Source organism: Tauraco erythrolophus, chromosome 4, assembly GCF_009769465.1.
Source record: "Tauraco erythrolophus isolate bTauEry1 chromosome 4, bTauEry1.pri, whole genome shotgun sequence".
Lineage (NCBI taxonomy): Eukaryota > Metazoa > Chordata > Aves > Musophagiformes > Musophagidae > Tauraco > Tauraco erythrolophus.
In genome coordinates this window covers 83,709,792-83,733,901 of record NC_141468.1, presented here as the reverse complement: position 1 = coordinate 83,733,901, position 24,110 = coordinate 83,709,792, and the positions used below count along the sequence as shown (strand labels likewise).

At 41.7% G+C, this 24,110-nt stretch overlaps 1 protein-coding gene across 1 annotated transcript; it reads left to right on the top strand.

Moving 5' to 3' along the window:
* The first annotated feature begins 1,506 nt into the window (after positions 1–1,506).
* Positions 1,507–8,857, top strand: MGST1 (microsomal glutathione S-transferase 1). Its single transcript, XM_086610597.1, has 4 exons — positions 1,507–1,533; positions 3,995–4,142; positions 6,300–6,394; positions 8,390–8,857. The coding sequence occupies exons 2-4, from the start codon at positions 4,017–4,019 to the stop codon at positions 8,634–8,636; spliced, it is 468 nt and encodes a 155-aa protein (XP_086466723.1). The 5' UTR covers positions 1,507–1,533; positions 3,995–4,016; the 3' UTR covers positions 8,637–8,857.
* The last annotated feature ends 15,253 nt before the right edge of the window (positions 8,858–24,110 follow it).

Below are 24,110 nucleotides of genomic sequence, written 5' to 3'. Positions count from 1 at the left end.
ATCTTTTCTCTTTAGTTTTTTTCTTTAATATTATTTTTTATATTTTATTTTATATATTTTTATTATTTCTATTTTCCCTTATTTTCTTACCTTTTCCCTTTTTTTTCCCTTTTTCTCCTTTTCCCCTTTTCTTTCCCTTCCCTTCTGTCTTCTTCACTTTTTCTCTTTTTATATTTTTTCTCCTTTTTTCTATTTTTCTTTTTTCTCTTTCTTCTTTCATCCTTCCTTCCTCTTTTCCCTCCCTTCTTGTCCTCCTCCCTTCCTCGTATCTTTTTTCTGTACCTTCCTCAGAATTAGAGGAATTCAATGATGGTGGGAAAAGATCAGTAAGCTATTGGCCTCAAAATCCAAAGACTGGGAATGTATAAGCTTTCTCAATTTCAGAAGCGTTTTTTAAGGTCACATACGCCAATCTAAATTTCCAGAATCTGTAAAACAGGAATGTGAAATCCAAAGGAAAGGGTGATTTTTGTAGAATTTCTAACTGCATTTCTGCTTTATATCCTACCTACAACTAATGAAAACGGCTTTTCTCCTGGGTGATCAATGAACACTGAATATATGTACCTATGACTAGTTTTTCCACAATGACGCAGCTTTAAAAATTGCATCCCTATCTGACTTTGTACATACCTTTAGGATTATTTCTGAAATCTTTCCTGGGCACCTGAGTACATTTATCTCTACCTCCTTGAGTCTTGTTTATCACGAGCTGCTTAGTCCCAAGCATTGCTCTGGTTATGAGGAGCGCTGTGGGAACAGCGTAACTTCCTCTGAAGCAGCAGTGGGAAGCTCAGACATCAGGTTTCCTCCTTTTATCACGTCTTAGCGTGCTCGTAGGAGAAGTCTGAGGCAAGCCCTGAAGTTCCTTTATTTTGTGTTACGCTTTGCAAGGCAACACAATGCATATTGACTGGCACAGCACTGATGGCTTGGCATGCCAATGCAAGCATTTTGGTGTTATTTTTTTTTTCCCTTTGGTAAAAGTTCAGATCCACCAGAACAACACAGGGGCCCAAAGTACTCAGCCTTTTGGCGCTTTCCATAGTTTTTCAGGCAAACTTTGAGCCTGCTTGGGAGTTTGTGTAGTCACAGGACGTGGCGTGTCACTAACGAAAACCTGCCGAGTCACGATCTTTGGTTTCCCTCCAAGCTTCCATCAGTCTCAAAGTCCGAGGGCAATCCAACAGGAGCGCTTTTTCTTGTTTGCTTTTCCTGGTCTTCCTTCTTTTCCTCCCAGGTAACGTTTGCCGGGGTCTCAGCCCGAACAACCCCCTTCCCGGGTGCGCCACCGCGCAGAAACCGCCCGTGTGTCGCCCACCGCGCGGGCCCCGACGGCTCCGGCGCGCAGCGGCTCCGCGGGGGCGGTAGCGCCCGCCGGCCCCTCGCATCGCGCCGAGCCGGGATCCGCCTCCGAGCCCGCGGGGGCGAGGCGAGGCGGGGCCGGGCCGGGCCAGTCCGGGCCGCGGGGCAGGCGGAGGCGCAGTGGGCGGCCGGGAGCAGCGGGGCGAGCGGCGAGGGGACGCGGGCGAGGTGCGTGGGAGCTGCGCGACGGGGGCTGCCGCTGCCGGGCGGGAGCGGCAGATCCGCCCGCCCCCCGTTCCCCCGCCGCCTGCCGGGCGCGAAACCCTCCGCGGGTGCGGGGAGGGGGGCGCGGGGCCGGGGCCGCTCCGCAAAACTCGGCGGGGCTGGAGCGGTGCGGGGGCCGGGTGTGGGGAGGGGCGGCGCGGGGGGTGGCCCGGTGGCCATCAGCGGGGGCACAGCTCGCCGGGGCTCCCCGCGGGGCCGGGGCTTTCCTGTCGTGAGCATCCGCCCGCCCTCCCGCCGGGAAGGGCGAACCGACGGCAGGGCGCGCTCGGCCGCTGAGCGCAGCTGCCCGGCGCGGGAGCGCTCCGCCGCGGCGGCTGCCGCTTGTGCCCGGACTGACTTTGTAGCCGGTGCCCGGTGGTTTCAGCGTGCTTTGAGCGCGCTCCCGACGCAGCCACGTTGGAACGAGCGGCGACTAAAGGCCGTCCCGGTGCGCGAACGGCCGATGGCAGCTGGGGCGAGGTCACAAGGGATGGGGATGGCGGCGTAGCTGCGCTCCCGCCGAGGGCACGGCCGCTTTCCGGGCACTGTCTTTACCCGTTTTCCTTGTGAGACCCTTTAGGTGGGATCTAGACTTGTTCTCTTAGCAGGCCCAGGTCTTGCGTTCGCACGGCAGGGAGGTGTTACGTTTGCAGATCGGGCTGTTTGTAGTCTTCGTGGGCATATCCCGGTAAGCCCCGGGCTGGTTTAGGATGTGGGGTTCGTTTTGGCTTTTCTGCTGGTGTTAAAACGGCAAATTCTTTTGTTTCCAGTAAGGTTTTGGTCTTTGCTTTTCATGATGAAGGCAAGGCCTGGGCTTTAGGAGAGTTTGGAGAAGCCAGGCCTACAAGTAGGGAAAATGGGTATATGTGGTGTAGTTCCAGCGGGAAGCACGCAGGAACACCAGTGAACACTTTCTCCATGACTTTGCATAGCTCTTGGGTGTATTTTCAGCACGGCTTTAAAATCCAGTAAGGAAAAGCTCTTTGAAGCCACAGGTTTACCTTCTTTTTGTTGTGTGAAACTATGCAGGTTCTTTAGCAACTGCTGAGAAAAATCTTTGCTGAGTCACTGATTATCTTGAGAACTGGTGTACTGGGATGTGAGAGGCAGGAAAGTCATACTGCATTTCTCGTCATCCCTAGACCCAGTGACCCAAGCACTCTTTCAGAAAGGATAAAAGAGGGAGCAAAATCCCATCACCACAGCCAGGCAGGTCCAGGTCCAGATTTGTTTCCCTGAGCAAGAAGCTGCTTACTTCCCTCCTGCCCACCCCCCCACCAAGGATGTGCCTTCAGAGCAAGTCTTCTACTGCTCTTGGCTTGCTCACTTTCTCTTAGGCTATAGCTAGCAGTGACTCTGTTCTGAAAGTAAGATGAGAGATTGTCAGAGCTGTAATTGAGTTAATATTTTTTTGTTACTATGGTTAAAATGTTATCATAGGAAATAATGAAATTAACTATAACAGAAACTACGCTTATTTTGGTCTTGAGTGAAGCTAGGACGTACTAGTTTTATGGATTCCTGCTCATTAAGTGCATGATTGAAGCAGTTGATGAGGCAAAAGCCTTGCTCTCTGCAGAGCACAGATCGAATGTGCAAGGGGACATACTTTTTGTTTTACCTGCATTAAGTCCTCATCACATTCTTAACTCTATGGTGTTGATAAAAGGTACCACCTCCGTAGGATTGTGGATTTGGTATGGTCTCATTGGAAAGAGAGTTCATTAGCTTAAACCTCCCATGATAAAAGCATAAATAGTTCTGTGCCTTTTTGTCATTACAACTTAATCTTTGCCTGTGAATCATGCTAAAAGCAATTTTTAAGAACAAGGTCTCAAAGGAGAAAAATGCGTGTTTAACTCGGTTTGATCAAAAGTTATTGCTGGATGGGAAGATACTGGTTAGTATGGAAGCTGAAGTGCGATTATAATTGTGTCATTTTACCAAAAAAAAAAAAAAAAAGATAGGCAATACAAATTTTCCTCTTTAAACGCTATAATATGTAACACATGTCATCACATTTTCTATCCTGGTAACTGTTTAGGGAAATTCACTAGTTTAAATTAATCGATTTAAAATTGGTCTAACTCCTTGTGTTGTTGCAAAAGTGTACTGATTTCTGTGACTAAATTTTGTTTCTGCAATTACATTAAATATTTTGGTGGTTTATGTTTTGATAGTTTAATAAGCGCATACAATGGAAGCGAAATATTAAATGATAATATAATTTCTCATCTTAAAGTATTATATCATGCCATTATGAAAATAAACCGAGGAAAAATAAATTTGTTTGAAAATTAACTTTTCATAGTGGCAAAATTGTGCTGTTATTGCAGTGATGCTAAATAAAAAGGCTATTCTGACAGTCTTGTTGTCAGAACTTTGGATTGCTGGGATGTTAGCCTAACTTTAATGTTTTTTAAAGGTCATCAGTGAGAAGTGGAGAAATGGCTAAATTGACCCAGTTAATCGACAATGAAGTCTTCAGGGCTTATGCTACTTATGCAACTGTTGTTCTTCTAAAAATGATGCTAATGAGTGTTATAACAGCATACTTCAGAATCACAAAAAAGGTAAGAAATTGGGAATAGATTGAAATTTGGTAGATTGATTGAAATTCTGGTAGAAATTTGTATTGAAATACAGAGGTACCACAGATGTTTCATTTCTTTTCAGCTTTCAAATACTGGTGCTGTTCTTTTTCTTCCTCCTCCCTTCGCTAATGATATTCTGAGTGTGGCGTGCTGGTGCTTTGCTGGTCTCAAATGGACGACGTCTTTAACCTAATTAGGAGATAATTAGGAGACTGTATCTTATAGTTGCATTTGACTTACTCTACCCTTCTAAAACATTTCTATTATTTTCAAGTAAGAGTTTTTAATAGCTGTAGTTTCCACTGTCTTCTGCAGAAAGCTGATGTCCAGGGTACCCAATTTATAAAGCAAATAAAATGGGATATGGAGCCACGTTACATGGATAACCAACTAGTAGGATCAGAATAGGGGATATTAAGTGGATTTTTATGCCTTTATAACCCTTTCATCCAGTAATTTTAAAGCTCTTACATTCTAAGTTGTTTTAGCCTTCCCATTGCAGGTAGGTCATTATCTTAAAAAAAAGTTTAATTTTTTTCTAGAGTGTGAAGCAGGTTGAAAATTTACATGGATCGATGTGAAGGCTAGATAAGTATATGAAAGATCCACTGAGGTTTGCTAAATAATGCACAGGCTGGATCTAGCTTAGGAGAGAGTGCTCATGGGAAGCATCTTTTTGTGTTTGCCCTGTTCTTGGTCTTCTCTAGGCATCTGCTCATGGCCACTGTTGGAAACACTTGGTCCTGGGCTGAAAGAGCCCTGAGTTTGAACATGAACTATTTGAGCCTGAACATGGCTATTCTTGTGAGATCTGCTTCTGCAAGATGGTGTGTGCTTCAAGGATTTTTTTTGCAGTCCTTCAGTTGAAATGCTGCTTTTTGTTCCTGCTGGGTGCGAGAGAACCCAGCTGAACTGTTCCCTTGTTCATGAAGTACTAATGGCACAGCATTTGAGCTACTGCTGGTTTCTGGTAGCTTTCTAGGTCTTTGGCACAGCTGAAGATTGAGTATAGTAGAGCACACAGCCTGTCCTGTATGTTCAAAATAGGACCCAGATGTCTGTGTTGTAACCTTACTTCCTTTTGCTCTGGTGGAAGCACCTCAGCTGTACTGGTCCTATATGTAGGTCCAGTGGAGTCCTGTCTTAGCGCTCATACCATATTATGATCCATATGTATGCAGGTGACAATAGGGCCTTCATTAATTTGGAGTACTTGGTTTTCTTATGGTGGACAGTAATACTAAAACAGACAAATTAGTAAAAATGTTTTTATTAATATCAAAAAGTGTTTAAAATACTAAGAAAAATTGGAGGAAAGCAGTTAGTGAAGTGAGAGAAGATAAAGTGTTGCTGATACTGATACTGCTAGTGTGTCTCCAGAATTTTTAGGCCAAGGATATTTCACAGAAAGGGATCAAGTCTGCCTCAGAAAGCGATCATGTAGCTCTCCTAAAATGGAAAGGTTTTCTTGACTTAACCCTGCATAGGCTGAACGGCCTGCAGAATGCATGTGTTACCACTTGTGTCAGCAAGGAGAGATCTACTGCAGTCTGTGCTAACTGAATTAAATGTTGTTTTCAAATAGTGTCTTACAGTATTTGAAGGTAATAACGGGTCATAAAAGTGGAAATATTTGTACCGAAGAGGAAAGGGACAGCCTTATTTGGTCATAAATGAGGGTGGGCTGAGTCTCTTGGATGCTGTTGCAGTGTAGACTTCTGAAGAGGGAGGAGATCCAAAAGGGCTTTCGGATAATTTGTCAAGGAAAGTGAAAAAGAGACTTAGGCAGTACAGACAGTAGTTCTACCTTCCAGGTCCTTATGTTCCTTCAGCCCACTGGCGTTACTTCAGGTTGAGTATCAGTCATCTGCCATGCTCATCCATCTTACAAGAAGGCTTTATCTACATGCATAAATTACATTACATTAATTTGTCAGCACGCCACCTACTTACAGGCGAGGCCCAAGGAAACAGTAACACGGTGAACAATATATTATTACCCGTACATTTAACTTTAGGTAAGTTATTTGAGGTTATAGACGCAATAGTAAAAAGAGTGACCTTTATAGCAAGCTGCCTGGACTAGAAAAAACATTCTGGCTTCTAATGTCTCTTGTGTGTTTATGTTTGAAATAGGCATTTGTCAACCCAGAAGATACACTATCACATGGTAAAGGCGAGGCTGCAAAAAAATACCTGCGGACTGATGCAGATGTCGAACGTGTACGCAGGTAATGCACAGGAGTCTTTAAAAATTATTTTAAATAGCAGAATAGTACTAAATCAAGGATTTAAGGTCACCCCATTCTCTTCGGCAAACCTATGGGTTGTGTAATGACCTAATACATTGCTTTGTCTGAATGAACAAACCATTCCACATTCAAATGGTCAGCATGCGTACTGAAATTAAGAAGTCATTGTCTGGTTATAATAGCTAACTCTTGGATAGTATCCTGTGTGCATGGGGGAAGTGGTGAGAAGATTGTAAAATATGACTGTAAATTGATTTAGTATGAAGCATTAAGTGTAAAGGTATGTACATTAAGGGTGAATTGGCTTTCTACCTAATTTGAACACCCGTCACAACAGTTGCATCTTTTCCTAAAATGTAAAGGAAATAACAGGGGGAAGAGGAGTAAAATGATGTTAAAGTCATGGAACTCCAGAGTTGTAACAAGGGCCTTAATCTGGCAGATCGTACTGAGTGGGAGTCGAAGCATGTGCTCTTTTTGCTAGATTGAATCGAGGATGCTCACTGGTGTGTCAGTTGTACAGGAAAGTTGACCGGCCTTCTGGAAGAATGCTATAAATAGTATGGCAGTGTACAACCTGCAGTGTGTGTATTTTGTTTAGCAAGGTGCATGGCAGAATGCAAGCTGTATTCAGTGGCCTAAATGTTGCAGCTTATTTAATTTTATGTGTCTGATGGCAAAATTTTCAGTTACCAAAATCGTAACTTTAGAGGTGCTGTTTGATACACTTGTGCTAACGAGGAAAGCTTTAATGGAATGCTTTCCATATCATCGTTCCTTAATGAAGCTAACAGTTTATTTGCTATAAATGTTTTTATACCAAAAACTTGAATGTGAATGAACTGTTCTCACTTAAGCTGCCATTAGGTAGTATCTTGAAAATGAGTATCAGCTCAGATTTCAGAACAGTGCATCCTTGCAAATGTAGATGACTGTGGTTCCATGAAGGCTAGTATATTTCTGTATGGCTCATCTGGATTAAAATCTCAGAAGAGTCTGATCTCAGTGGGCTGTAAAGATGCTCTGAACTTTCCTTTTGTCTCCGAGTGATTCGGGGAGTTGTTTAATTTGCTGTTTGTTGTATAAAAATGGGCACTTGTCCCCTTGTAATGATAAATGAGTTCAGAAAGCAGCTGCAAAACTGCACTGAGTTCTGGTTCTAGCTGCCTGCGAAATTTGACGTAATTAGTAAGGCTTACAGGTTGTTTCAATCAGTAAATTTGGCTGGAAGTATAATCTATCTAAAGAAGTAAAGGGAGCAAGGAAGGTTTAGGAAGAGGCGTGAAAGAATGCTTTAAGATCCGGAGTTCAGTCTCAACACATTTTTAGTAAATTATATTACGGTTTCAAAACTTCAAGCATTTTTCAGCTATTTTAGTGCTTAGTAGTGGAGAAAATGAACGAAAAGCATAACTGTCACACCTGTTAGATGCTCAAAAATAACATTCTTCAAGATGATTGAACTTCATGAAGATTTGATAGAATGTTTCATATATAGGATATTTTACATTTTCTTTGTGGAGACTGCAGACTGAGTTTATGGGATTGGAGTAGCCTGTCTGGGCCATGAAGCCCAGTAGTTGCAGTCACAGTCATCCACTTAATTAATGTTCGGTTGAGAGAGGCTACAAGAAAATTCCAGCTGTTCCCTGCCATTCCTCGCATTCTTGCAAACCTAGGTGGACTCATATACCTCAAGTAAGTCCCTAATATTACTAAAGTCCTGGGGAAAAACTTAAGACCTTTCGTACTGAGGATCAGAAGCTTAAAAATGTGAGGTGTGGCAAGAGAGACCGGAGCGATGTCAGGTGAACACGCCGAAATCATTTCAGTAGCTGAAGCCATTCCTCCCTGCAGAGGAGGCCAGCAGTTGTGTTAGGGCTTTAACAGTAGCCTCGTCTGAAGATGCTGAAAAATAATGATGCTCCAAGTGTCTTATTCAACACTGTAAACCAACTTTGCTTCTTTCCCCAGAGGCCACCTGAATGACCTTGAAAACATTGTCCCATTTCTTGGCGTTGGACTGCTGTATGCTCTTACTGGCCCTGAGCTGTCCACAGCCTTGCTGCATTTCAGGATCTTCGCCGCGGCGAGGATCTCTCACACTTTTGCGTACTTGATCCCGCTTCCCCAGCCCAGCAGAGGTCTGTCTTGGGCAGTTGGGTATGCAGTGACCATCCTGATGGCATACAGAGTGCTGAAGACGGCGTTGTACCTGTAGCAGAGTCGTGTACCGTTCAACGTTCCACGCAAAGTTTCCAGCAGTGTACGTTGATGTCTTGAATGAGCCAGCATGAGTTTTCCGTGGTGACCGGAGTTCATTTTTTTAACAGAAGTTTTTCATACCTATTCAGAAATATTTCTTTTTGGAGGAAAAAATATTCCGCTCCCTGTATTCCCTATTCATAGGCTGCGTTGCCAAAATGTTAGATTGAATGTTCCCCTTGGATTTGTCAATTGCTTACAACTCTGAACGTGCGATGATGCTGTATTGATAGCATGTGTGGTAATTTTCTACAGATGCACTATTTTTGGCTGTAGCTCTGAAGTCTAAATCAATAAAGACAAGAGGAAAAAAAGGGTGTTTGTATTTTTGTTTTCATTTTGACTCTTCTCACTGCAGCCAGCAAATGGCATGTCACTATGTGTCAGGAAGAGATCCAATCACAGAGTTCTTTGAAGAATGCTTACCTTGCTAATAAGATATAACCAGTAATGCTGGGCCTAATGTAAAAAATCTTTGGTGAAGTTGTTGTTTGTATAATCCACTTTGGGATTAAAAAACCCAAACCGTTGCAGCTCCTTTTCTGTCGGTTGAATAGATTGAAAAGAAAAAAAGTATTTGGGCTAAACTCTGTTTAGTGACACTGGTGAAAATTTGAAGTAATTCTGTTTGTTGAAGTTACTCCAAACGTAGGTTTTGTGACTGAATAAAGTGTAGACCCTTTGTAGAAGATTTTTTTTTAAACAAATTTAGCATAAAATGAGTGACACTTGCAAATGTATATATCAAGTAGTTCAGATGTGAATATATAATTAGTTTGCATGTCATACTGTCATAAATATGTTGCTGATAGAAAATTTTGCTCTTTGCTTGTATCTTTCTATGATGTGTTAGGTTGAAATTTTTTCTTTAAAGATTCTTCCTGGTCTATTTTGTTTGTTCATTTTTGTAGCTGTGCCTTAATTAATAGCACAAGATTTCAAGAAAAAAAGTGACCCAGAAAAGTCTTTATGTGCAGCGTGCTGGTCGTTGATAAGTTTTAAACGGTGGACGTCAGAGTGCAACATGTTTGGTTTACTTTCCTACCCTAGAAGCTGTGCTGGTAAGGGGTAGTCTAGAGAGGAGCCAGAGAGTTCTCTCTGTTGCCTTCATGTGCCAAAGGGTTTGCTTTTCTCTTCTCTTTGCTTGGGAGAAGTGAATGTAATACCACAAGGCATATCACGGGAAGGTCTACCTATCTACCCATGGTGGTGAGATGAGCCAGTGGAGGTCCATGCAGTCTAACGTTAGGCTGTAACTGAGAAGAGTAGCAGGAGGAGTCGGGAAGGGTACAGACAGACTGGTTTAGTCTAGAGAAGGGAGATTTTTTTTTTGCCATTCAAGGATAGTGTAAAAGGATATCCGTTCAAGGATAGTGTAAAATAGACTAAACAAGGGAAGGGTAGGACTTGAAATCAAGAAGTTAACATTGGTTTACTAGAAATTAAATCTAACTAACGAGTGGAAAAAATGAAGAGCTGGATCCTGTAGAAGGAGGAAGTTTAGGAGAGGATGATTAAAAGTAGAACATCGTGGAGCTTCAGTTCCTGACATGGCAGAATTAAGCACCCATCAACACCTCTGGGGACTCCAATGGGAAGCATGGGCTTTCATTCTCCTTGCATCTTTCTCTACCACTTCTTACCTGTGCTGTTTTACTCCTATTCCTTCTATCTTTGCGAGCTTTTCATGGGGTCTTGAGACCAGCTACCTTAGAGGGTATCATTGTAACAAGGTAAGATTGGCCATCAGCTCTTCCTAGCTTGACAAGGACTAGCGATGGAGGGAGAAGGGATGAGACTGCAGCCTTGAGGTGGGGCCCAAACCAATTGTCATCAGAGTCAACCTGCCAACTCAGATTGACCAGCCTGTGGCTGCTCTTGCCTCCTTATATCATCATACCAGCATCTAAAGCTGTATTTCCCTCACTTCTTTGTAGCTTGCCTCTTTCCAGCTCTGTGTTTCTATCCGTTTAAAACAATGGGAAAGTAGCTGCTGTGCAGAGGGACCCATCTGAAATTCGGCAGCAGAGCGAGTCCTTTCCTTCAGCATCGAAAAGGCTCTTCTGACAAGCCTGATTGTCATTGCCAGGCATATGCAGGAACAGCATTTTTAACTCCTTTTCCATCAAACTCTCTTGAGAAATCTCATTCCAAAGAGGAATACCTGGAGCCTGTCTTTATTCCTGTGATCTTACGTTTGAAACAAAACTAGTTTTAAATCCCTTCCGTTTGCTCAATGGTCTAAAAGCCCCGAACGCACACTCGCTGTGTGCTGAGAAGTAGGAAAGATAAACGGAAACCCTTCGAAATACCTAGAGTGATTCAATATTATTCTGTGTTTCTCTTGCATTTTTTTTTTAAACCTATATTTTATTTTCCTTTGCTCCCACAAACACCATCTGTGCATCTGGGTGGGGTACGTGCTCAATCTGGGAAATCTGCCTTACCAGCTTCAGTCAAACTCCGACTGCCAGCTCCGTGGAAGCGTGTTGGAGTGGTCCTTGTCAAACAGCTCTTGCATTTCTCCACCCCATGCCTTAGAGAGGTGTTCTGTACTTTTTACAGTACAGCCGTAGATTTTAAAAGGTTAGCTTATTTTCAGGAGAGCTAGTAAAGGCAAAAGAGTGTATTGGTTGAATGTTTTACTAAGCTAATCTGAATTTTCACCTTTTAAAACATGCACGTGTGGATTTCGCTCTTTTATTATCAGGTTCTGTTAAAAAATCAGTAAATGAAATAATCTGTAACTGATGAAATGACTGGCTGTTATCTGCAGGCATGCTGCTTTTGACCTGGTGGAAGTACAGAAAAGGCTAGTGCATAGGAGACGTATAAAATGAGGTCAAACCAACATCTCCTAGGTTTCATTTCTGTTCCTTACGGCTGTTATTCCCGCCACTAATCTCAGGTGACTGGAGGAACTACGAGTTTCCTTCCCTCTGCCAATTATTCCTGGCATTTTATATTCTTACTTCTCCAAAGTACTTTGTGTTTCTTCGAAGTGGCTCTGATAGTTGACCATGAGGTACTTTAAAATGCTAGCTGACATAGCGTGACTCGGTGAGCTGATTTTGTCTCTGAGTGCATTTCCTGGGCTGCTTCATTTTCAGAAGTGTAAACATGAACAATTCCTCAGTTTAGTTTGTAACTCTGTGTGTAACAAGCAAAAGAGCTCGGAGCTAACACTTGCCATTTGAGTATGACTTCTCATCCTGTCACAACAAAGCAGGTGTTTAAAACTATAAATGATACGTTAGATGTTTCCTTGAATTTTCAGAAGCAAGCGCGTATCTGAACTGCGCTGCCTTCAAGGTATTTATTTCAAGAAGCTGGGTCAATGTTTCTGAAAGTGGTGGAATTGCATAAGCCACCAAAATACAGGAAAAGAAAAGCTTAGGCTCCTAATTTAAATCACTTTGGGGTTTTGGAAAAATTTCGAGTCACCTGAAGCCCGTTATGGTCATATAGTCTGTGCTTAGCTGTGTCTCTTCCTAGTTATTTACAGAAACAAATTCAATCTAGATTTTTGGTGGAAAATGCTTGTAATGGACGTCCTTTCTAAAAACAAAAAGTAAAAAGCAAAACTTTAAAAATACCTTTTTAAAACTGACTAGAATGTTGTCTGTTAATATTCAAACTCACGTTTTTAATTTCAAGGCTGAGGTTTAAGAAGAACTTTTCTCTTTTCCAAACCTTGTCCTACCAACTGAGATGGCACATGGAGTGCTCTGTGAGAGGTTGTATCGACGTACATTAAAGTACTGCCATCATTAAGTACCTCTGGCTTTTGGACACTTAGAAAAACACGTCTTTGTAATCCACTTTAAGTGAAGCAAAGCAATATTAATTAAATACTGGTTTTCAAACTTCCAAATCTTGATTAGTAACTCCCACTTATGGATTTTGAAGGCTAAAATAGATCATTAGCTCCTTCAGCCTGACCTCTAGTGGAAAATATACCATGGAATGGCTGCCCTTCTGCTGGGGTTAGTTTAGTCACAGCGTGGCTTCCAGAAAGGTGTCTTCTTTCAGAGACTTTGGGAGACAGGCACTGATTCACTCTTTTCCGTGACACTGTTTCTTTCTAGAATATATTCACACTAAACTTAGTCTTTAAAAACAGCATAGGTTCTTTTTGTTGGCTTTGTTTATTGTTTGTTTGGGATTTTTTTTAATCGAGGCAGTTACTATTAAATTATACTATTTAATACTATTAAATTATTGCAGTGCAGGGAGGAATATGAAATATTTTAAACAGGTGCTTTCCTCCTGCGAAGCACTCCACTCTTTGCTCCTGTACACTCTTGGAAAAACACAAATTTAGAGCCCCTTCCCATGTGTAAAACAATGCTACTCTTCTGTTCTAAAAGTAGGCGTGAGAAATGTTTTATTCTGTGTAATATTGCTAATTAAGCATTCTCAGGAATATGTGTTACGGTGAACATGCACGCGCGGGACTATTCTGCACAAATGCGTGCAGTCTATGAAGTTGTAACCGTGATCCGATGTCGTAAATTCTGCAAGTAGTACTGCAGCCATGTAGGTCATCCCTTGCTAGCCTGGAGTGAAGCATTTTGAAGTGTATGCTTAGAAATTGTGGAAAATGACAACTCCGGTGCACTTTCTTCAAAGCTTGCTGAGTTGTGATACGGGCAGAGGAGTGGTGGCTGGCTTTTCTTGACTAGTCAGCCTCCATTCCTTGGCACAGCGTTTCCAAGTACTGACCTGCATGGCAGGTGGCTGCTTCTGCCATGGAAACACATTTAGGAGTAATTTATTTTTATGCATTAAAGGACGTTATTTTAGCAGTGGCCACGTAATCTCCACAATTCAATGCTTTTAGATCTAGTTCTTCTTTGCTGGTAGATCCCAGTGTGCATCACCACTGACAGCATCCTTCTTTTGTTCTACGTCTTATATGTGCTGGTAGAATTCTGAGAGAGCTAAGAAGAGGAAGTTCCAAGAAACCTGTCTTTTTAAAGAGAAAAGAAAAAAAGAAGAGTGTTTGTCTCATGGGTACTGCTTGTCCAGTGAGGGGGAATAAATTCAGATGGTAGTGTCAGTCCTGCAGAAACAATAAGGAGGAAAAAAAGAAAGGGACAATTGAAAGGAGGGAAACGCTTTCGTGATAGCTTAGCACAGCAACAAGCAGCAAACTGGATGAAGACTGGTAGATGAAGTGGTGTGAGGAAGCAGGTAGCTTTCTGTTTCTGTGGGTTTATTTTATAAACCTGCTTTACTATCTCTATAAGAAGTTCACTTTTAAGAATGTTTTTCCCTGTGCATCCAGTCATTATATATCTGCAAAGAGGATTATAAATACCTCAAATCAGAATGGAGATGACTCATGGGCTGGGTCAATTCAGTAGCTAATTCTGTTTAATTAGTTGCCTCTTAAGGCACTGGTGGCACCCACACCACTGCTGTGGGAGGTAGGAGTTGGCATTGTGTGACTACAATGAGTAGCCTGGAAGACTACCCCCAAAATGTCATCACACCTGCAGCATTGGAAAGGACGGTTATTTTTTTTTGCATGGAAGCTCATATATGATACCTGGTTGCAAATTTATGGAAAAGTATCCCTTTTCACTGCAGTACATTCATGGAAATCAGAAAGGACCTTTGGAGCAAGGGCGAGTTTGGGAGTTGGGCAGAAAGGGTTCAGCTGCATAGGTTGTCCCACATTCTTTGGAAGAATTTTTGAGCTTTGTCTCTTTAGCCCTCACTTTAGAGAGGAGCTGTAGGCATCAGTGTACATGGAATTGCCACAGAAGTGCTGAAGGTAGGTTGAATTTCTTAATCTCTAGGTGTCTTAAGAGACCTCTGTCTAATTGCTATGAAGGTAGAACTTCATCTGCTTCCTCTTTTGGTAGAAAGTGACAGTAAAAGCTCAGTTTTCCTTAACGAGCCTGCAGTTACACTCTAATACTGGGGTAGCTATACAACACTAAGTTGTTTGCTATGGGATTTTCACGTCAAACCTGTGAGCAGGTGTGGTCCATCTTACAGGCTGCGTTTCTCACCAGGGCTGGCAACTTATGTTTTCTTCATGTGGGTGTCCCTTCTGTTTAATCAGTTGCCCCTTTAAATACTCTTAAGGGGGTATTTTTGTAAGAAAGACCCAGTTTGTTACAGATGCAGATACTCTTTGGTACTAAAGTTAGCTGGGATGTATAGCTTGTGCTACTCAGCTCTTCTGCTGCCTCTCCAGCAGCTCGGAGTTTGCTTGTCTTCAGCTGGGAGGAGGTTTCAGTGCTACTGATCTGCCTTGTTAACTGACAGATGGCTTATTCCACTAATATGTCATGAGCCCTTCATGATGATTGTGATGAAATGTTCGCTGCTAATAGAAGCAATGAGAGCTAAATCTTATCGTTTGCTCGTTGGGTGAGTTTTTGCAAGTTTTGTCAAACTGGAATTTAGTTTTTATTGATGTTCAGCCCTCATTTGGAGTTGGATATACCTGTGTACTTTCAAGGTAAATTAAATTAGGTCTCTGGGTCCTCTTGGTTTTCCTCGGGATTGTTTGGCAAGAGAAAGCCAGGGTGCAGTTTCTTTCTTTGTGTCTGGAGTTCTGTGGCAGCGTTGTTTGTTTATGGCTCTTTCGGTTGGATTCAGCTGATTTTGAGGAATCCAACTTCCTTCAGACAGGTCGGACTCTACTTAATGACTGTTAACTCTACTTTCGTTTTGCTTCATCTTTCTGCTCTGCCCAAATGGAGTTTAGTGTTAAGTATATCACCAATGTAAGTGTCACTGTGTTAGAAAATAATAAAATGAGCAGACTTTTTCCATTCTTTAATTTTGATCTTCTCTTCGATCCTGATGAGACACGAGTGATGCTCTCAGATCCATAGGCACGGTAGTAGGTTTTTCCTCCCTCTGCTCGTTCTTAATTTCATGCGTGGTACCACTAGATGTCCCTCTGGCTTTTTTATTAGGATTCAGGACTGGGCTTGTGAAGAATAAAGTAGCTGTGCTCTGCATTTCTGGCACCTTGAGTTGTACGGGGAAAATATTTTGCTAGCTTTAAAGAAGAAATTTATAATGGATATTAAGGCAAAATAGTGTCTCTGTACAGTAAACTTGTACTAAAAAAAACTTTATGGAGAAAATGACCTTAGTGAAAACAGAGTATTTAACCTGCAGCTGAAGCATTAGAATGTTTTGTTTTGCTTTTTTTTTTAAATTAACAAGACACCAGGTAGCTGCAACATCTTAATTCTTCTGCTGAGTTTCCTAGAGAGCTCTGCAATTTATATTCTGATTGTCTGCTCTTGTTTTTGATATGTAAATACATTCTATGATTTGTCTTTAGCAGTAGGGTAATCTGAACGGGACTGAGGCTGTTCAAAATCTTGGGGTGAGTAAAGAAGCAGAAACAAAACTCAGAAACTGTGTCTGTCTGCCACAATTTCCAGAGGAGACACTCAGTGCAAATAACTTACTTGAAAGTGTCGTGATAGTTACGGAGTTCAAGTTGGAAATTTAAAGGTGCTGTAAAAAAATATTGCTTTTATTTATACAAAACTGGGATGCCCTGTAAAGCAGTGTGTGCGCAGCAGATTTACTTGTCACACAAAATGCCAGGAAAGTGGTGGGGGGCATCTCTGAGTGATCCACTTGGCTCAGAGGTGGAGTACAGTGTCAGCATAATGAATAGGACCTTGCTTGGTGGATGGAAAATATTTTTAAATTGAGTTTTTATTTAATGGATTTGAACTTTTCATGCCCAATTACCTTTTTGCTGAAAGAGAACAATAATAATAATAATAATAATAAAGTGCAAAGGTTCAGTTTCATTCTAGAAATGGGGAAATGTGCTTGGAGAGCTGTCAAAAGGCACAGTCAGATCTCAGGAGCATGAAGCAAGGTAGCTAATGCTCTGGAGCAGATGTCCATCAACTTCTTTTGTGGCTTTATATGTCCTTGTCAATGGTAATGTGACAGAATGGGATGAGTCATGTACAGGGATGAATGGCAACAAGGAGCTGGTTAAGGTCAGAGAAAGTGTGTCCTTGCAAGGGGGTTTGTATGATTTTCTCAATTTGTCCAGTTAAGTCTTATAGGTGCGGGAATTATGGAGAAACTCACCCTGCAAAATGAAGTTAACAGGATTTAGGGAAACTATTCCAAGATACACAGAAGTAAATCCTTCCCACAGAAAGCTTAATCCGTCCTATAGCAGGAGTGTAAGAAGGATGAAGTAAAGCAAAAATCCCTATTAATTCTGTGGGTCTTTTCCTTCTGAAATAATAAGCTGTTCTCAGTGAACTTCCATTGTGGGAATTTTTAACTCCAGGTACATGTACATCTATGAAGAGAAGCTTAGCCCAGATGTGTTGAACTGTGCTAAATAAAACGGTGCTTTTAAGAGTGTATGTAATGAGAGGGACACGCGTGTGTGTTATTTATTTAGCTCCCATCACTATGATATCTGGGCTACAGTGTATTGACTGTAGGCTAATTCAGAGACCAGTGAATCGAATGGAAAAGTTCCCATTGACTTTCACAGGCTTTGTGTCTAGACAAGTAGTCTCTATCATATTCCGTTGATTTAATTAAGTACGTGCAGAATACTGTCTGCGCAAAAATATTTACTGCGAGCAACAGTGTCCAGATAAAATATTATATTTTGTAAAATTTCAGAGAAAACAAATGTCAGGAAGGTGCCACCCTATTTGTCTTTAACTCTGCTGTGACTACCACTAGAAGTGGCTGGTCCATTGTTTACATATTCTTGATCACAGCACGAGCTTTATTGATGGTTGGCCTTTGACTTGGCGTTACTGATGGCTCATATGGTGCAATCCTCAGCAGGGGACATAAGAGAGCACCACTTTAAAATGGATCCTGCTGGCCATGTGGTGCTGTTTTGTTCTGTACACTGCTAAAAGGGCCACTGTCAACTTGAAATCTAGTCAATTAAAAACAAACAGACTAATAGGAGCTTCATGTCCTCAAGTCCTTTTGCCAGTTTCTGTGGGATTGCAGTCAAGAGGATCCTATTTTTAACCATGTTTTTCTCATTCTTGGTGGTTTTGTGTGTGTGTGTGAAAGAATAAACCATGATAAAGGAGATACTGGCTTCTTCTCTGACGTGAAAATGAAAGAATGAGTATGAGTAAACCCAAAGCACACAAACTAAATAATCCGCATTTGCTTTGTGTATTTCACAAAGTAAGAATAAAAAGTATTTTTCATTTAACTCTTTCAGTTACTAAGAATTTTGTGTGAAAATTTACATGGAATGAACTTAGCAATAGAATAGACAAAATGAGTGTTTTTTTATGGCAACCTCTAAAAATAGTAATTTTAAAAATTGAATAAAGTTTGTTAGATCTGAATAAGCATTTTTAAAATACTTTTTGAACCAAACTGAAACAAATCATTAAAATTGCTCTGATTGGAGAAATCAAAATATTTTGGTTTTGTAAAATACTACTATTAATTTTTTTTTTTCTACAATAGATGCAATGAATTTTCTCTGCACTTACCTACAGGTAACATTTAACTATGCTTACACAAACTTCTCTTTTACCTAGAACCCCCACTCTGGATTAATAGTTCAACAGTGCTTAAAATTGGAGTCTAGAGCTGCTCAAGAAGGTTCTGTGTTGGTCACATAGTGGGCTAGGTACTGGGAAATGCCATGGAGCCAGACAAGGCTCATCATTATGGGACTGATTCTAGAAGCGTTGAAGATTATCACTTTCTGTGGACTGCAGGGCAAATTGGTGACATTCAGCAATTTAGTTTGAGTGTATGGGTTCAGGTCAGAACTATTGGTTTGGGATGTTGAAAGAGTCTTGGGATGTTTTCTGTTCAGAGCACTAGATGGATTCTAGAGAGCTGCCCCAGCGCTGGCGACAAAAGCAACCCAATTTGTGGACCACACGTGTCACGTCGACTGAAGACCAGGAACTAACTGACCATTAAGATACCAATACAGAAGATACCGATCTCAGTCATATATCGAGAGGTCCATCACACAACTGGAATTGTTTTTCAGCTGCTAATGTAACTGCTGTTTCTCTATAACTTTGCACATGACTTTTCTCCCTGCTCTGTTTTGAAGTATTAAAGTGAGTCTAGCAAACCTACCAGAGAGGGATCCGAGATCCTCATATTCTCCAAGGTCTCCATGCTGTCAGTGGACTTGGTGTTGGTGATAGAAAGTCCATTGCAGCCCTGGCAGAGCCAGCTGATGGAGTGCTTAATGATGCAACACTTTTTTTAGTAATGTGTCTCATTTGGACACCACAGCACATCCTGTTTGTATTTCATCTCCTTTCCCAGGTACTTTATCTATGTCCACTACTCTTGCGTTTTAACCCAAGGGACTTTTATTTTAATCATTTGCTCTTCCTACTTGAACTTTCTTGCACATACTTAATATTACTTTACTTGGGACTTGAACATATGGAACAGATATTTTTAATTCTCACAGTTAACGCTTGATTGCTTAAAAGATATTTTTTTCTACTTTCAAAGAAAGCATTTAAAATCTCCTATATTCTCGCTTGCTCCCCAGAAAGATGCTTAGTGCTGACCAGGAATGCATACAAAGTGAAACTCTCTTGATTTTTCGTTTTTCCTAGCAAGACAGTAACCGACTTTGGTGAATGAAGAAGCCTTATACCTTCAGTACTTGACGTTTCTTTGCAGGCATGTGGGCTCATTTGGCCTGCTCATGGACCTGTTTTATGTAGTGATATTGGGGAGGCACCAGATGCTGGCAGATAGGTTTTATTAGCAGAGTCTTGACATTGTGAGAATCTGGTTACAGATAGCTCTGACCAAGAGCAGCAGTTGCTTGCTTCTCCTCATAAAACCCAGGAGTTTTATAACTGGAGAACCAAAAGGTCTGTATTCTATCCTGATCTCATTGTTGACCAAGTCTGGTAATAGCTCTGTACTTCTGTTTCCAGTCTCCAAACTGCTATTAATAAAAGAATTGAAGCTTAAGCAAGTACTGACTACTGAAATTGTCTGTGTACAAGTTGGTTGAGCTGTAGATCACTCACATGCTCTCAGGTATAAATGTTCAGCTGTAAGGTAAAATAAGAAGAGATGTAGAGGCAAAAGGCAAAGTGCTAAAGAAAAAAGTAAAGCAATGTGGTTATCTTGGACTTGGAATTAGGAAACCTGTTCTACTGTTGGTGTGTGACATGAGCTGGGCCACATCTTCTTGTTTTGATTTTGTTTCTGTCACCTTTATTTTTGCCACTCTAAGCAAGGGACTGTGTCTTATTACCAGTGAGATCTGTAGAGAACCTAGCGTAATGGGATCATGTTTGTGATGGAAGCTGCAATTTTAATTTGTTGCTATAGGTGGTACTCTAATATTAATACATAATGTTAAAGAAAGAAGAGGAAATAATAAAAAGGTGAGAAGAATCGATAAAAAGAATCATAGCAAATGCTGATTTCAACTCAGGAGAGTTCCAGCTGAGATGATTTTTAAGCTTGAAGGGGATATGGTGACATTCATGTGGTGGCTTTTGAACTGAGTAGTGCAAGTCTGTTAGATAGTCTCTTTTCAGATCTCTTCCACCAAACCTCACGGAGCCATAGCTAGATCACACCCTGCTCCTTTCTCCTCACCTGATAATTGTCTGTGATAAAAACCTGAGCGCTTTACAAAAAGGCTGCTCCAAGATCACCAGGAAGTCTTGAGATAAGACATGAAAGTTAGAAGATACTTTTCAAAATGAAGAAGGATCTTGATACAGGCAGCCAAGAAAAGTTTGAATGGAGTCTCATCCATAGGACAAGACTCAGTCTCCACAGTCTTCTCCAGCCTCATCTTGAACAGGTTTCCCTCTCACTTAGCTTTTCTAGACTATATTTTTTTACTTACAGAGAAGTACTACTTAGTTTTCTTTTGGTTTACAGTATTGCTGTTTTAAAGTCTGTGTAGTGGTTAGATGGCCCAGAGAGGAACCAAAACATATTAAGACTTGTGCAGAAGTCCCTTCTGAGAGAGTTCTGTACATCTCCCTTTTCAAATTATTCTTTCTGATACATGTTACTTTGACCAGAAGTGTGAAAGTCAGTATCAAGCTCTCCAGCTTTTCCTTGGTTACTAAATTTGGGAATGCACTAACATAAATCAGTATTCAAGGCAGCTGGATTTTTCTCAACGCTGCTATTCTGACAGGATAATGCTTACTGATCTTCTATAGTGGCATCCGTAATAACACATTCTCAAAGAACAGTTACTGTACAATAAAGGTGATTCTTTAGGCTGTTAAGGTCAGCATGGGTCTCCTGGCTTGTCCTACAACCTCAGTGTTTAGCGTTCTCATATACTGTACGGGCTTTGAGTTGCAAGAGGACAAAGGATAAATGTGTGCCTTTTTCTTTAGGACTTTAGAAAGACTTAGGAAGGTTACAGGACTTACATGTTACCAGCAGACACACTTTGTAGAAATATCTAGTTCATCTTTATAGCACTCCTCTGTACCTTGAAGGACACGTGGACTTTTTTCTGTAAGATATAAAATGTTGGGGGGGGGGTTGAAAGAAATTAATTTTTTAACATGACAAGGAAGACACCTGAAGTAAAAATACATAACATAGAATCACAAAGTAATTTATGCTGGAAGGGACCTCTAGAGATCATCTCCTCCTACCCTCCTGCTCAAAGCAGGTCGAGTTGGGTCAGTTAGCTCAGGGCGTTGTCCAGCTGAGTCTTGAGCACCTCCAAGGGTGGAGACTCCACAACTTTTCTTGGCAACCAGAAAGGTTAGTTACTGAAGTCTTGTTATCAAAAGTTAGTTACCAAAGTTTTTAAAAAATAGTATAACCTTGTCCTAACACTTGTAGTGGGATGACCAACATAGAGAGGTGCTGCTGTGTGTGTATAAAGTAGGGGACAGAAGATGGCAGGGGGAAAAGCCAGTGAAGTTCTTGAGGCTTAAGGCCCTATCTGGCACATCTGAGATGTATTGCTGCGAGGCGGAGAGCTACGTTCCCTGTAGTGGGAAGGATGTAGTCCTACACATGCCTCTTGGGTGCCATGCCATGGAGCTGTGGGAGCGCCTGCGGGGGAGGCTTAGAAAGAGAGGGGCCGAAGGACCAGGATTCGTTTCTGATGAGTTTGTGTTAAGCCATGCATAGGGAAGACAAGGATGTAGGTTCAGGTCCCAGCTGAACCACGGCCTTCTGTTCCCTTAGACCGGTAGTTTGGGACCGGATGTGGAAACCATCGGTTACTTGGAGATTCGCTCCTTAATTGGTGTAAGCCTTTAATCTTCCCTGTATCTCACTCCTGTTTTGTAAAACACAGATTTAGAAACCTTCACCTGTTTTGCTTATCTACATCAGAGAATCTTTGGGACAGACAATTGTTGCTAATTATACAGTAGTTCCCCTGCATCCGACCGTAACATTAATAATAATAATGATAGTAACCATCTTTCAGTATGTGATTATGCACTTCAGCATAGACAAAATGTTACAGAGAAGGAATTCCACAGTGTAAAATGTTTATTGTATAATCTGAAAGGTCTTTCTTTGTGCGGCGCGTGCGGTTTTTCAGATAGAGTTATGTTTACTCAGTACCGCCTATAAAATATATTTTAACCTTCCCCCTCGAAATATGTTCCACTGCATCACTATAATATCCTTGTGAAACAAACATTTGGCTTTTTTTAACAACCAAAACCGTCATTTCACAAGGTTTTATACGAATGGGAAACGTAGTTAAGATTTATTTATTATGTAAAATGGCAGGGATTATTATGTTTATTACTTTTAAATTGCACAATGCTTTTACATTAGGATCAATTTTAGAACACAGGATTAGCTACTATAACTACTGGCAGTTTTGGTGCCTTATTACCTTCTATTATATTCTGAAGTAATTTTCATTTATTTAATTTAAACTTCTGTCATTCTGCTTTTTCAAGCCTTAATGTCTCAGTTTCTAAAAATCCAGTTGGTGTTTTCTATCTCTGCTGCTAAAGAAGTGCTGTTATTAAGTGATTCGGTGGCTTGTTTAGTCCCTTGACTATTCCAAGGCTCACTTTGCTTAATTTAACTACTGTACTTGCCTGCTCCCTCTCTCCTCCCCCCCGCCCCTTTTTTGTTCTTAATTGTTTTCAGAGTACTCAACTTCCTGTGGGGAATCAGTCAGCACGCCAGACTTCAAAGCACTTGTTACAGTAGACCAATTTGGCAATATGCTAATTTAAGCCTATTTTTATATCTTTCTACGTTGTTTCTACGCAAACAAAGACCATTTTGGACGTTAGTGAAAGTGCGAGGTCTTCGGAGGCTGTTTATTGCCTCAGATCTTATTGGGGGGAAAAAAAGAGAGTGACTCTTAGCTGTTGGAGTTGGAAAATACCTGTAGGGTCTCCTCTGATACATCCTTGTCTTAATTACTTACTCCAGTTTATTTACTTTACCCAATCCAGTCCTGGTCCTTAAGTGAATTCACATACATTGGATGTGGATTGGCTTTAAATCAGGATAACTGAGGTACAGCTCTCACTGTATGACCGTGAGGTGTGGGACTAAGAGGCCTCAGCTGTGCAAATCATTGTGGCTTCACAGGGTGAAAATACATGAAAACTAAGGAATCACAGAATCACAGAATGTCAGGGATTGGAAGGGACCTCAAAGGGTCATCTAGTCCAGTCCCCCTGCCGGAGCAGGACCACCTAGATCAGATCACACAAGAACGCGTCCAGGCGGGTTTTGGACATCTCCAGAGAAGGAGACTCCACAACCTCTCCAGGCAGCCTGTTCCAGTGTTCTGGTACCCTTACTGGGAAGAAGTTCTTCCTCATGTTTAAGCAGAACCTCCTGTGTTCCAGCTTATATCCATTTCCCCTTGTCCTATCATTGGATGCCACTGAGAACAGCCTGGCTTCATCCTCATGACAGTCACCCTTTGCATATTTATAAACATTAATGAGGTCCTCCCTCAGTCTCCTCCAAGCTAAAGAGACCCAGCTCCCTCAGCCTTTCCTCATAAGGGAGATGCTCCACTCCCTTAATCATCTTTGTGGCCCTGCGCTGGACTCTCTCAAGCAGTTCCTTGTCCTTCTTGAACTGAGGAGCCCAGAACTGGACACAATATTCCAGATGCGGCTCCACCAGGGCAGAGTAGAGGGGGAGGAGAACCTCTCTCGACCTACTAACCACACCCCTTCTAATACACCCCAGGATGCCATTGGCCTTCTTGGCCACAAGGGCACATTGCTGGCTCATGGTCATCCTGCTGTCCACCAGGACCCCCAGGTCCCTTTCCCCTGTGCTGTTCCCCAATAGTTCAGTCCCCAACTTTTACTGGTACATGGGGTTGTTCTTACCCAAATGCAAGACTCTACACTTGCCCTTGTTGTATTTCATTAAACTTCTCCCCACCCAACTCTCCAGCCTGTCCAGGCCTCTCTGAATGGCAGCACAGCCTTCA